This window comes from Pseudoliparis swirei, chromosome 4, assembly GCF_029220125.1.
Source record: "Pseudoliparis swirei isolate HS2019 ecotype Mariana Trench chromosome 4, NWPU_hadal_v1, whole genome shotgun sequence".
Lineage (NCBI taxonomy): Eukaryota > Metazoa > Chordata > Actinopteri > Perciformes > Liparidae > Pseudoliparis > Pseudoliparis swirei.
The window spans coordinates 6,840,918-6,856,115 of NC_079391.1; the positions used below are offsets into that span (position 1 = coordinate 6,840,918).

General features: G+C 42.7%; 1 protein-coding gene across 5 annotated transcripts; it reads left to right on the forward strand.

Moving 5' to 3' along the window:
- Window positions 1-54: 54 nt before the first annotated feature.
- On the forward strand, window positions 55-15,198 carry LOC130193203 (hexokinase HKDC1-like). 5 transcript variants are annotated; one of them, XM_056413631.1, is made up of 21 exons: window positions 59-220; window positions 1,370-1,532; window positions 1,662-1,819; window positions 1,953-2,075; window positions 2,167-2,262; window positions 2,482-2,581; window positions 3,930-4,113; window positions 4,215-4,370; window positions 4,440-4,673; window positions 5,999-6,140; window positions 6,252-6,408; window positions 6,530-6,654; window positions 7,166-7,285; window positions 7,379-7,474; window positions 9,273-9,372; window positions 9,650-9,744; window positions 10,194-10,345; window positions 10,761-10,916; window positions 11,038-11,125; window positions 11,847-11,992; window positions 12,361-15,198. In XM_056413631.1, exons 1-21 carry the CDS (start codon window positions 158-160, stop codon window positions 12,491-12,493), a joined length of 2,787 nt encoding a protein of 928 aa, XP_056269606.1. In that variant the 5' UTR covers window positions 59-157; the 3' UTR covers window positions 12,494-15,198. The 5 variants fall into 5 exon arrangements, with proteins under 5 accessions (XP_056269607.1, XP_056269609.1, XP_056269606.1 ...); XM_056413633.1 differs by lacking the exon at window positions 12,361-15,198 and adding an exon at window positions 11,499-11,550 and having other exon boundaries at window positions 6,530-6,678; window positions 11,847-11,936; XM_056413629.1 differs by having other exon boundaries at window positions 60-220; window positions 6,530-6,678.

Here is a 15,198-nt window from a genome sequence, read left to right on the forward strand (position 1 = left end):
GGTTTGGCTTGTTGTTAATCATTGAGTTGGAGTGGTACAAAACAAGACGACCAGCAGGGAGGAAACACTTTCTGTAGTTCAGGAGTTGCACCTTTTCTTATTTTATTAACGATCCAACTGGAAGAGTTTTTCATGGTGGTTTGTTTTGCAAATCAAGATGTTTGTGGTTCATGTCGTTGCCTCCTTCTTCTCCAAACCCCAGGAGGATCCCACAAAGATGGTAAGAGCTCCACCGCCACTTAAACCGCACTTGTGTTCCAGCTGCAGTAATTCTCACAGTGGAGACGACGACTGCAGACCAGGTGTTATGAGAATGACAATGACGCTGTCGTATGTTCAAACTGAAATGTAAAACGTAACCAAACCAATTTTAATATTCAGAATTTGCTAAATTACGGTGCACAACAAGTGTATGTATGGCATTAATCATCTGACATTACTGAAAAACATTGAATATGGAAACTATGGCAAGTTCAAGCAAAATATGTATTAGACTTCAGTTTAATATTTGGAAAAGTAAACTTTACTTCTAATGCATTGCACCAATGTAATGCATCATTCAGTATAGGGCATTCATTAAATAAAGACAAATCATAATATTTATGATTTTATCCCAAAGAAAAGGCAGCAGCCTGCTCTGTGATAAGATGATCGTGGTGCTGTTATTGTGTCACCATTAATCTCTCCTGAGCAATGATTAACATCTTTCCCTGGCAGTGTTGCTATCCTCCTCTCTAAGTGCACATGGGACCAACACACTCTCGGGGACAAAATATTGACACACTCATATGGAACGCTGCACACATCCACACTCACACAAAAACTGTGAAATGCAGCCGGCTGCATGGCCGGAGTGACTTTACCCCCTCAGCATGACACAACAGTTATAGATTTGCTGAGTGTGCAGGCTGGGACTGAGCGTGTGTGTGTGTATGTGAGTGTGTGTGTGTGTGTGTGTGTGTATGTGTGTCATTTCTTGAGAAGATTGGCAGATGTTCCTTCTCTTAAAACATTTGTAAAACATTTTATTCTCCCACCACTTGTGGCAAAAAAAGCCTCCTCCATATTCGAGTGACACTCCTTGAATTAAGTCACTGACATTTAACCTTTTGATAAAAGTGTTAATTTTGTGTTGCAACAAAACTGGTAAATGTTTGCCATTGACAAACCCTCAAGATAAAAGAAACCAGTGAATTTCCTGATAATAAATAACTCTCCCCATCAAGATCTTCACATTTATCTGAAATGTGAGGGTTAAATAAATAAGATCGAGTAAGTGTGTTATTTATTACTTTGTCGGCAAGATAGAAAACAACGAATAAATCTGCATTTTTTTTCTCTTTGCTCTGTTTCACCTTTAATGATGTAGGTGGACAGGTATCTGTCCGCCATGCGTCTCCATGACGACCAGTTAAGCGACATCTCGGCACGGTTCCAGGCTGAAATGAAGAAAGGCCTCTCGGAGGACAGCAACGCTGCAGCAGCGATGAAGATGCTGCCGACACACGTCCGCTCCACTCCCGATGGATCGGGTAAATAAAATCAATGTTTTTTTGAACCTTTTCAAGGTATTTTTGTAGGTCAATGCATTCCCTGGAGAAACATTCTCACACACACACACAGTACAATACAAATCACATGTGTGTATCTTTTCACTGCAGAGAAAGGAGAGTTTTTGGTGTTGGATCTTGGAGGATCCAAGTTTAAGGTGCTCCAAGTTAAAGTGAGAGAGGGCACGGGCATAACGAGGGGAGGAGTGGAGATGGAGGAGAAGACCTATCCCATCCCCAAGGAGCTGCACATCGGGAGCGGAGCAGAGGTACGGGGGAACGTGGACGGTAACATGCACAGAGGGAAAGGCTAGAAACAAAGATGGGGGGCGGCTGAGAGGGCGTTAAAAATTAAACCCATTTTCAACCTTCTTCTCGTCGTCTCTCCCTCTCGGCCCGAAGCTCTTTGACCACGTGTCAGAGTCTCTGAAGGACTTCCTGCATGAGAAGAACATAAGTTTGGAGAAGAAACATCCTCTAGCCTTCACCTTCTCTTTCCCCTGTGAACAAACCACCGTGAATCAGGTGATGACACTCGACACCCATCTGGTTTTTCACGATCTGCACCTGCAGTTTATGTTACTTTTTAACTATGAATGGATGCATTTCTCTGCAGGGGTTGTTGTTAAACTGGAGTAAGAACTTTCGGGCCCGAGGCCTTCAGGGTACAGATGTGGTCCAGGCCCTCAGAGGGTCTATCGACAGAACTGGGGTAGGACGCCTGTATTCACGACAGTCTACATCTATGACCCATAAACTATGTTCCATGTGTTAGAGAGGCCATTAAAGTACTAAGGCATGACTTTTAATGCCAAATGTTCCTAATATCTTCCCTACTTTCATCACTTAGCTGCGACTGCACTTCTTCGGAAGCCCTTCATTGGGTATGTCGGGTACAGTTGATGTCGCCTTGTGATCCCTCTCACTGCAGGGTATGGATGTAGAGGTGTTAGCCGTGGTTAATGACACCGTGGCAACGATGATGACCTGCGGCGTTGATGACCAGTACTGTGAAGTCGGACTCATCGTAGGTGAGAACATTCATCTTTCGTCGAGTGGATATCATCAGATTCATACCAGTCACTCAAGGTTCTTGGAATGAGCCGGTATTGACGGTAACCGTGATATTAAGAAATTAAATATTGATATTATGGTAATAATACAGATATGATAATGTCAAGTAATTTATCCACCGCCTCCTAAATCAGACTTTTGCACAAACAATTATTACCAATGTCAATAAGCAGATCTAATGGTCACAGGCTCCATCTCCAACTCCCTACACTCAAAACAAGTGTGTGTGTGTGTGTGTTTGTGTATCTCTGTGTGTGTGTGTGTGTGTGTGCAACTCGTCTGTTCCACCAGGCCTTCATTAGCTTCCGGTGTGTTGAATGGAAGTCGATCAATACCAGATTATCATCTTTAATAAATATTTGGGTAATTCTCCATCGTCTCGTTTTTAAAAAATCCTCTCTTCTTCTTTTACAATTCATTTCTTTCCTTGTGCTGGTTGTGTCGAACCTGAAGGAGCTGTTCACTCTGCATGCATGTGCACACACACACACACACACACACACACACACACACACACACACAGATCAAGAGGTCAGACTAAATCAAAAGAAGGCCATCCAAACATCGCTTCTGTCAGTCTGCCCCAGGGCAGCTGTGGCTACTGATGTAGCTGACCACCACCGGTATGACTGTGTGTGTGTGTGTGACTACTGGACTCTGCAATCTGTAAAGCGACTTCGGGTATTTAGAGAAGCGCTATATAAAATTGAATGTTATTATTATTATTATATCCATTTTATTGTACACACTGTTGTCTTGTGTGTGTGTGAGGGTGTGAGTGAGTAAGTGAGTGTGTGAGTGAGTGTGTGAGGGTGTGAGTAAGTGAGGGTGTGTGTGAGTGTGTGAGGGTGTGAGTGAGTGAGTGAGTGTGTGAGGGTGTGAGTGTGTGAGTGAGTGAGTGTGTGAGGGTGTGATGGTGTGAGTCAGTGTGTTTATTTGTGCCAGATAAACAGCCATTGTAATGTTTCATCTTTATCTTTGTACACTGGAACGCTGGATCAAATAATGCAGTCCAAGCAAATACCGGTTTTAATACTTACAATTCAAATTAGCTGAGATATTATTAAAGACCATTAAAATGCACATTTAGGTTGCAGTTAACCTATTTGGGCCTGCTATGATGAAATATGAAACGTGTTTCAAAACGTGGTCTCACCTGTCGGTAAACTGCAGCGCCCTCTAGTGGAGCACTGGATCACTGCAAGTGAGAGGGACTCCTTGTTTTGCGTGAGTGGTTGTGTACATCAGAGTTTTTGTGTATGTAGAGGAACCAGAGCATGAACGTGGATGTGTTTGTGTGTTTAGGTACGGGCACCAACGCGTGCTACATGGAGGAGCTGCGTCACGTCGGCCTGGTGGAGGGAGACGAGGGCCGGATGTGTGTGAACACGGAGTGGGGAGCCTTCGGAGACGACGGGGCGCTGGAGGGTTACATCACTGAGTTTGACAGGGATGTGGACGCGGCCTCCAACAACCCTGGGAAACAAATGTGAGAAGAGCAGCGTTGCCTTTTTCTGATGAGATGACATTGTGACACAGCATCAATGACATCACATCGACCGTAAACCTTTCTTTTGTTCCTACTTGTAGCCTAGAGAAGATGGTCAGTGGGATGTATCTGGGTGAGTTGGTGAGGCTGGTTGTTTTAAAGATGGCGAAACTCCGACTGCTGTTTCACGGACATGTGTCGGATGCCCTGAGGACTAAAGGGACGATCACCACTGAACATGTAGCAGCCATGGAGGAGTGAGTTGTCTGTCTGTCTGTCTCTCTCTGTGTCAGACCAAAAGATGACATCACTTCTGTCTGGTTCAGGGACAAAACGGGTCTGAAGAACACCAGAAACATCCTCGTGGATCTCGATTTGACCCCATCGTCTGACGACTGTGTTGCTGTCCGACATGTCGGCACCGTCGTGTCCTTCAGGTCCTCAAATCTGGTGGCTGCAGGACTGGCGGCCATCTTGACTCGAATTAAGCAAAACAGGAATTTGAGGACGTTCAGGATCACTGTCGGTGTGGATGGAAGTGTTTACAAGAGGCATCCGCAGTAGGTTTTTACTTTTACATTTTATATTCACCAAAATTGTCTGTGTGCACATCCTAGAGTACCTGACATGATCCTTTTAGCCAACACACCGCAATCTGTTCAGTAGTCGTGGACGGGCTGCAGATGCAGTCGGCTGTCATCACGCGCAGCAGCCAGAAGTTATGAAGTGTTGAACAAAAATAATACAGAATACACGATGAGCCGTGAACAGACACAGAGGTGCTCAATCAAACACTCACTCACTCACACCCTCATACCCTCACACACACACACTCACTCACACACAAACTCACTCACACACACACACACACTCACTCACTCACACACTCACTTACTCACTCACACAAACTTACTCACTCACACACTTACTCATTCACTCACTTACTCACACACACACTTACTCACTCACACACTCACTCACACACACACTTACTCACTCACACACTCACTCACACACACACTCACACACACACTCACTTACTCACACACACACTTACTCACACACACACTTACTCACACACACACTTACTCACTCACTTACTCACTCACACACTCACACACAATCACACACACACTACTCACACACTCACTCACTCACTCACACCACTCACTCACACTCACTCACTCACACACTCACCCTCACTCACCCACTCCCTCACACACTCACTCCCTCACACTCGCACTCACTCACTCACACTCTCACTCACACCCTCACTCACCCACTCACTCACACACTCACTCCCTCACACACTCACTCCCTCACTCACTCACACCCTCACTCACACACTCACTCACACCCTCACTCACCCACTCACTCACCATCACTCACTCCTCACACTCACTCACCACTCACTCACTCACACTCACCTCACCTCACCACCTCACTCACCTCACCACACACTCACTCACCTCACTCACTCACTCACTCACTCCACTCCCTCACTCACACCTCACCTCACTCACACCCTCACCACTCACTCACTCCTCACCTCACTCCACCTCACTCACCTCCTCACACTCACTCACACACTCACTCACTCACTCACCTCACTCACTCACTCCCTCACTCACTCACACCCTCACTCACACACTCACTCACACACTCACTCACACACACACACTCACTCACACCCTCACTCACTCACACACCCACTCACTCACACACTCACACCCTCACTCACTCACACCCTCCCACTCCCTCCGATGGATTGCATGGTCCTCACGGTGGAGAGACTCGTAACCTTGCCAGACGTCTCCATTGTGAACAGCAGTGATGCGGCTGCAGGCGACCCGTGGCGGTGACACTCGAGTCTCCTTCCTCTCAGGTTTCCTCGTCGGCTCCATGAAGTCGTGCGGCGGCTGCTCCCCGAGTGCGATGTCCGGTTCGTCCTCTCAGACAGCGGCAGCAGCAAAGGAGCTGCTCTGGTTGCGGCGGTCGCCCAACGACTGGCATCCCGAAGGCTGCAGGTCCGGATGTTGTGTGTTTTTTCTGTAGTGTATGCATGTCGTGTACACATTTAATACTAATGAATACAATCATATCTTCGTAAAACAAAGTATCTGTTCCATGCATCGCAGGTGGATGAGACGCTGTCCCCCTTCAGACTGAGCCAGGAGCAGCTCCAGGTGATGAAGACCAGGATGAGGATGGGGCTTGAAGCAGGGCTGAAGAGCAAAGGCCCCTCTGCTCTCAAGATGCTGCCTTCTTTTGTTTACCGCACACCCGATGGCACGGGTCAGAACCCGACATCAAACACACACAAGGAACAATTCAAAGTTGTTTAAAGTGTTGGACTTTAATCTGAATCATGTCAAACCAGATTATCGGTGAACTCATTTTAGTTTTTGTTTTTCAGAACATGGAAAGTACCTTTCCTTGGATCTGGGAGCAAGAAACTTCAGAGCGATGCTGGTGAATTTCAAACAAGGTCTGCAACCGAACTCACCACTTTACCACAAGATGTACCCCGTACCACCGGAGGTAATGCAGGGAAGTGGAGAGGAGGTAGGACATGTTGTTGTTGTGTTGTTGTTGTTGTAAGTAAAGTGTATTTATATTTCACTGATCACAAAGTGTCACAAAGTGCAGTACAGTTGTTAATTAAAACAATTTGGCAACAACAGGGGCCAAAACATCTCAACAGTAAAAAGATGAAAGTACAATACACTGTAAAAAATGGAGCAGGAAAATAAACAAACAGAAGATAAAAAGGCCATAAAGTATTTAAATTAACCAAATTTCAGTGTAAACAAGAATGTTTTGAGATGGAGTTTAAATGATATTATTGAATTTGAAAACCTAGTATAAACTAATCCAGACAGAAGGACTGGTGGATAGAAGCCGTGACACTGGGGCGTGGCTAGTGATGGAATGACTGTGCAAAGAAACAATTTTCACTCAATTTGACACATCTTAATTTTTTTTTCCTTTTACATGAAAAGTCTACAATAGTTTTTAATTTAAAAACCATTCTTTCTCTGTCCGTCTCTAGTTGTTTGATCTCATAGCGCAGTGTGTAAGTGACTTCCTGGACTACACGGGGATGAAGAACGCTCGTCTTCCCGCATGCTTCATCTTCTCTTTCCCCTGCGAGCAGACGGCGATAGACACGGTCAGAGAGTCATTTCATAGCTTTTCAAACTTATTTTATCCATTCATTTCATTCCATTTTGTAACCTTTTCTCAACTTTTGTTTGTTCTTTAGGGCTCGTTGGTGAGCTGGACCAAAGGCTTCCACGCCACCGGCTGTGAAGGACGTGATGTGGTCAGCATGCTGAGGGAAGCCATCGAGAGACGCAACGTAAGTAGAAAAACATCCATCCATCCGTCAGCTTCATCCCTCAGTTTCATTCATCAGCTTCATTCATCAGCTTCATCCCTCAGCTTCATTCATCAGCTTCATTCATCAGCTTCATTCATCAGCTTCATCCCTCAGCTTCATCCATCAGCTTCATCCCTCAGCTTCATTCATCAGCTTCATCCATCAGCTTCATCCCTCAGCTTCATTCATCAGCTTCATTCATCAGCTTCATCCCTCAGCTTCATCCATCAGCTTCATCCATCAGCTTCATTCATCAGCTTCATCCCTCAGCTTCATTCATCAGCTTCATCCCTCAGCTTCATTCATCAGCTTCATTCATCAGCTTCATCCCTCAGCTTCATTCATCAGCTTCATCCATCAGCTTCATCCCTCAACTTCATCCATTAGCTTCATCCCTCAGCTTCATCCATCAGCTTCATCCATCAGCTTCATCCCTCAGCTTCATTCATCAGCTTCATTCATCAGCTTCATCCCTCAGCTTCATCCATCAGCTTCATCCCTCAGCTTCATCCATTAGCTTCATCCCTCAGCTTCATCCAATAGCTTCATCCGACAGCTTCATCCCTCAGCTTCATCCCTCAGCTTCATCCATCAGCTTCATCCATCAGCTTCATCCCTCAGCTTCATTCATCAGCTTCATCCCTCCGCTTCATCTATCAGCTTCATCCATCAGCTTCATCCCTCAGCTTCATCCATTAGCTTCATCCCTCAGCTTCATCCCTCAGCTTCATCCCTCAGCTTCATCCGACAGCTTCATCCCTCAGCTTCATCCATTAGCTTCATCCATCAGCTTCATCCATCAGCTTCATCCCTCAGCTTCATCCATCAGCTTCATCCGGGTCGCAATCAAATTATGAATAATTATGATCTGGGTGTAGTCAGATGAGGTGAAAGATTAATTATTTCTTATTCGTGCATGTTTGTTTATGTAAAATGCACATAAACAAATTAATGTAAATTAGAATGAGAAATGAAGTCTAGACTATATTCATATATAGTGTTTCGCTAACTTTTCCTCTTGGGACTGACTTTCTTAAAAAAATGACACGGCATCACAACCCAATTTAAAAGGCCCTATTTATAATTGTTTTCTCTCATCAGTAAATCAAACAGACTGTGAATTAGTCTTTCAAATTAGATTCAATGTTATGGCTACAGTTATTAACCCTCCTGTTACCTTTAGGGTCAATTTGACCCCATTCAATGTTTAATGTCTGTGTTCTTTCGGGTCAATTTGACCCCAGGCTGTTTTTCACTGTGTCAATCATATAAGAAATATCAACTTTTTAATATATTTAAAGGGCTATTTAGGTAGTCAACAAACAAACATAAAGTACCTCACACTTAAACTTGGGAAACAATATTAATTCTAATAATTTTCTGGAGGTTTTAATTGCTGGGGTCAAATTGACCCCGAGGGTAAAATATGTCAGTAAATATAAAGGTAACAAGAGGGTTAAACATTGAATGGGGTCAAATTGACCCTAAGGTAACAGGAGGGTTAAAACAATACAAACGTTCAGGCTTCCTCGTGTGGCTCAAAGGTGTACTGCACATATACATGTTGAATAAAAGGCCTCGAGAGAAATATTTCTAATTAATTTGGCGACACTAATAAAACCTCCTGCACCCATCTGTACATTTAAAGAATGCTGAGTGATTTACTAAATACCAGTCCCTGTACTGCACATGTATGTGTGTGTGTGTGTGTTTGTGTGTGTGTGTGTGTGTGTGCGTGTGTGTGTTTGTGTATACACCTGCATGTTTGTACCTATAGGAGTTTGACTTGGACATCGCGGCAGTCGTCAATGACACAGTGGCGACCATGATGAGCTGTGCCTGTGAAGACGCTCTGTGTGAAATTGGACTGATTGCTGGTGTGTAACCTTCAGAGTGTTTCACTCTTTACAAAGTGATGTTATTCTGACGAGTGGTCAGTAACTTTGGTGTTTGTATTCCAGTTAAGAATCTAATTATATTTAGAGTTGTGATCATTCTTGTAGGTATGACGGTTAAGATAGAAAGATCCAAGTCCCGTAATACAAATGCACGTCAGTGTTTTTCCAAACACAAGCGACTAAAGCGAGAAACATTTTCTGAATATTGTAATTGTAAAGTTTGGGATAATACAGACTATGTGACTCTGTTTCGCAGGAAGTGGCACTAATGTTTGTTACATGGAGGAGCTCAAGAACATCGAGAAGAGCGAAGACAAGACGGGACAAATGGAGAGAGGAGAGGAGGATAAGGTAGAAGACGTCTTATAAACAGTGAATTACTCTTTAGATGATAACGCTCATATGAATGAATGAATGAATGAATGAATGAATGAATGAATGAATGATCTTTATTTGTCATTGTGCAAAGGAACAACGAAATTTAGATGCAATCCCAAAGGGTGCCTAATACAACAATAGACAATAAAAAACAAGACAATATATATAAACAAAATAAAAAATAGAATGAATCATAAATAAATAGACATGGGAACTAATATATATAAGTATAAATGAATGTAAATATAATATAAAAATAATAATAAAAGTATAATAAACTCACTAACTAAACTAGGCATATTTCTTAGTTAAAGTTTTTTTTTTTTTTTTTTTTATTCGCGATTGAGGATCGATGCGACATTTGACTCTCTAAAAACTTAGCAGCGTTATGTAACCCCCTCATTGGTTTCTGCTGTCGGCAGGATGATGGGAGAGAAAGAGAGAGAACGGAGATCCCAAAGATGTGTGTAAACACAGAATGGGGGGGATTGGGGGACGATGGCTCTCTTGATGACATCATCACACCGTACGACATTGAGGTCGACCGAAACTCACTGCACCCTGAAAAACAAAGGTTAGAAACACTCAGAGTGTGTGTGTGTGTGTGTGTGTGTGTGTGTGTGTGTGTGTGTGTGTGTGTGTGTGTGTGTGTGTGTGGATGCTCTATGCTTGGTCATCAAATGTACACATATTTTATTTGATTTATTATTGTTTGATCATTATGTGCGTGTCATAGGATTTCAGGACAGTATGTATGTCTTTGCATCTATACAAGGACATTCTCATACTTGGAAATGTACATTTTTTTCATAGTTTCTGTTGATGTCGTTGTGTGTTTAGGCCACATATTACTCGCATAATTTTGGAAATATGTACGCGTCTCATGCCTCAATGATTCTGTGTGTTTTCAATTAATCCGGTTGGAAACTCGATGATGCGGTCGCATGGCTTATGTGAATCTAACGATTTGTGTCTTTGTGATTGTGCAGGTTTGAAAAGCTGACGAGTGGGATGTATTTAGGAGAAGTTGTCCGTCGGGTATTATTGGATTTAACCAGAGGAGGGTTGCTCTTCAGAGGCCACGTCACTGAAGCTTTAAAAACACCTGGAATGTTCCAAACCAAATACCTGTCACAGATAGAGAGGTAGGAAAACATATGTGTGTATTCATATATGTACTTGTATACTTTTAAAAAAAAATGTGTATGACTAAATGTTGGTTGTATTTGACCGTGTAACGTATGTAACAGTGCTGTCTCCCCCTAGTGGCCGCCTGGCTCTACTGCAGGTCCGATCTATTCTCCAACAGCTGGGGCTTGACTGCACCTGTGACGACAGCATTATTGTCAAAGAGGTAGAAGACCAACAACTAATGAGCAACACTTTGTTGTGGTTATTAATGAACAGCTTCAGTATAGTTTCAGACTTTTCTTTCAAGTGAACTGCAATAATAAGGACACACTCTTTGTTATACTGTAACTGATGACCGTTCAGCACAAACACATATATATTTAAAGCAAATATATTTGATATTTTACATTAATAATACTATTTCACTTATCTAGTAGTCCCCCTCGGTCAGATTTCCTCATCCAAGACTTAAGTCTGAATCGATGAACTCACTGAAGTATTTACTGGACACTTGTCGCCTACTTCCTAAGACAGTCTTTTCAGGAGAAACACAAGTTTCATCCCTCTCTTCCATTTAATATACTTTCTTCACCCAGCATATAGGATCCTGGAACTAGTGACCTAAATGCAATGCAGCCCTCATGAGTGGTATGTTAAACTAACCTCGGAAACAACCATTAGAAATAAGAAGATTATAAAGATAATATCATCTTTTGCAACTCTTTGTCCTGATTCTTTTACATCTCAAATGCCAGAGAGAGGTTACGAAATACACATTTTAGACTTAAGGAACCATTTTTTTCTGTTGCAACATAATTTTAGGATTGAGTAAGAGATATATTTAATGGTTCAGAAGCGATATGATATTGTCTGGCTCAGCAAACTGTGGCAGCAACAGTCTGTTGAGTGTTGTCGTCTCGATAACGGTTTTCATTGTTGTCCAGGTATGTGGGGCGGTGTCACGGCGTGCAGCTCAGCTGTGTGGGGCGGGGATGGCGGCTGTGGTCGATAAGATCAGAGAGAACCGAGGACTGGACCATCTGAACATCACCGTAGGGGTGGACGGGACACTCTACAAACTACACCCACAGTGAGTTATTTGTGTCTAATAGTTGTGGTGCGCTACAGGAACAAAACTATTATTTAATTATTTTTTTAAAGTCCTTTAAACTGGCAAAAGTGGTGCAACTATGTCACAGATAAATGGCCTGACTGTATTTCTTTACTCTATGGAAAATGATTTCTCCCTGCTTTATTTATAGTTCTGTTAATATGGTATTGTTTTTGTTTCTTTATTTGTAGATGGGGTTTTTTGTTGTTGTTTTTACTTCTCTTTATACATAGAATCTGAAAAATTGAAATATGTGTATGTGAGATTCTGAACACTAATAAAATATAATTAAAAAATTAAAAAAAGTCCTTCAAATATTTTTCTTCTTCTTCTATTGCTGTTTCTAGTTTCTCCGGCATCCTCCAAGAGACTGCCAGAGTGTTGGCTCCTCGGTGTGACATGACCTTCCTGCCATCAGAAGGCAGATGGAAGGGCGCTGCCCTTATTGCAGCTATGGCCAGACAGCAGCTGGAGATGTAACTTAAAAAAAAGTTTCTCCAACAGCTTCTTTTCACGACAAGGAGCCTCACCTGAAGGGCATAATAACACATGCGGGTCCCTCACAGGCTTCCCACCAACTAAAACCGCCATTTGCGCTGGAAAAATAGAAAAAGAACAGAAGCTCTGCTGCCAGCATTTCAAATTTGGTTCTTAATTTTTTTTAAATTAGATTACAATTAACAGATGTTTACAAAATCACAACAAAGCTTGTCAACCAAAAAAAGATGTATGTGTCACTCGAACAGCCCTCGTTTTATTGTGAGCTCTGTAATAGGATTGGAGCATATCTAAATAGAAATACAAATGTTTGACTAGCCCAGCAACACAAATTTGTTTCTCGAGCCATTTTTGGTATGTGAGAGCATCAAGCCAAAGCCCTCTACTTTCAAATAATCACCAAGTCAGCTGTAGGAAAAGTGTCACACACACAGCTGCACGGTCAGAATTTGATTAGACTCTCTTCCTTTGATACCCAGACTGAGTACTTCGTTTTAGAAATGTACAAATGCTCATTTAAAAAAATCCCACCCTGCTATTCTTTAAGGTTAGCACTTTATCCGAAATTTAAAAAAGGGATGCAAACAGCTGTCATAATGTTCACCACGGCAACTGCAATATAAGACTGATAATAACCTTCAGTTGTCAAAATGTGATCCGTACGCGTGGTGTGATGCTCTGAAGAACTGAACAGTGTGTGTGTGTGTGTGTGTGTGTGTGTGTGAGTGAGTGAGTGAGAGTGTGTGTGTGTGTGTGTGTGTGTGTCTGCCTGCCTGCGTGTCTGCGTTAGTCAGCACTTTTTTCAGTATTGATGAAGGGCGGAAGGAGGACTGGAATGCTGCTGACCACATTTCCCAAAAATATCAAAACAACCAGCGCTCTGTTGGGACATTCTGGATTGACTCTCTGTCCTTTTGATCGTCTGTCTGTCTCTCTGCCTCTCTGTCTCTCTGTCTCTCTGTCTGTCTGTCTCTCTGCCTCTCTGTCTCTCTGTCTGTCTGTCTCTCTGTCTCTCTGTCTCTCTGTCTGTCTGTCTCTCTGTCTCTGTCTGTCTGTCTGCCTGTCTGTCTGTCTCTCTGTCTTACTGTGCATACTGTCTGTCTGCTTTATCCATCTAACTGGATCCTGGCCCATTTCGCCTCCTCTGTCTTTATTTGATCTGTCTGCAGGGTAAATACTGAAATAGCAGGAAAGACAGAAACATGGAGAAATGTTTGAGAACAATTATGAAACAACTCAACCGAAGACGTGTTTTCAGTATCGCTGATAAACTTTCACTCTGAGGATTTGAATTATAAGGTCAGGCCTATCGTATGTCTTTGTTTAAGGCCACTAGGAATTTAGTTTTGTATACTGATTTGACAAAACGGCATATTAGATACAATACACTACAATGATCAGTGCAATGATGAGTGTATGTATGATAATCCATTCATGACAGATTAGACAATGTGTTGAAGGCAAGAAGAAAGCAGCAGAGTGCCGGCCAAAACCAAAACCAATGGATCTCGAAAGAAAGAAGGAAGGAAGGAAGGAAACAAATTAAAAGTGATCATGGAAAGGAGGAAGGAAATGTATTGGAAAAGTAGTTGTGGTAAACAGGAGTGAAACAGTAGCTAATCTGTCAGGGATTAGCATGTTACAATGATAACAGTTGAGGGCTGCTACCACACACACACGCACACAGAGCATGGTAATCCCTTACTGTCCTAGTCATGACCGAATAGCTTCACAGTTAAACCACACATGCACTAACTCTGCAGCTCCAATGCAGCAGACTCAGCGCTGCGGCTGAATCCGTTTGTGGAGCACGGCAGAGTGAAGTGACCGGAGCCGTCCTCCGTCTCCTTTCATGTTTCGTTCTATACAAACTCCCTCTTCTCTCGCGTTAACTTTACACAAATACCGTACATCCCTTTGTAATTTGAGCTTTTATTTTAAGTAGAATAACCTGAAATTCATCGTTCAGTCTTCCTGAATGAGCATTTCTCAGGGAGCAAGGTGTGCGAGGCCTCCTATACGTTCACTTTGTTTCTTTTGTTTGTTTGTGTGTGTGTGTGTGTGTTTGTCTCTTTGTCTCCTTGTCTCCCTGTTTGCTAACAATAAGACCTTTGACACACACAAACACAGAAATGGTCCCAAGTTGAGACGCTGGTTCTTCTCGACCTACACAAGGTCGGACTCAAGTCCTTTTCGACAGGGATTGTACTTGTTTACACTCAGTGAGCTCGGACATTCATTTTTATTTTACACCCATTTATTGTCTTTAAAGACAATAGATTTGAACCTCTATATGGACCGTGGGAAAATGAGACGCCACAACGCCCCGAAGCATTGTGGTGACAACAGTTGGATGCTGGCTCCACGCGATCATGGGAAACCTTTATCAATGAAGGTAATTTAATGAATCCAGGTAGTATCGTAATCTGGAGTGACTAAGACTGCTGTAACTATATGTAATGAGTGTGTAGGCTAGAAAAATACTCTGGAAATGGATGATGGAGAAAGAGGAGGCAAACACAAATGTGTAGTTAAACTTCAACTAGAGCTTTTAAATGTTGTGTTGTCATGTAACTTATCGCCACAGACATCCACCGCTATTTTCCTGCACTGCGTTGTGTGAGCCGTTCGCTGGAGCAGGATGCGAATGATAGCTTGTATATATATATATATATATATATATATAT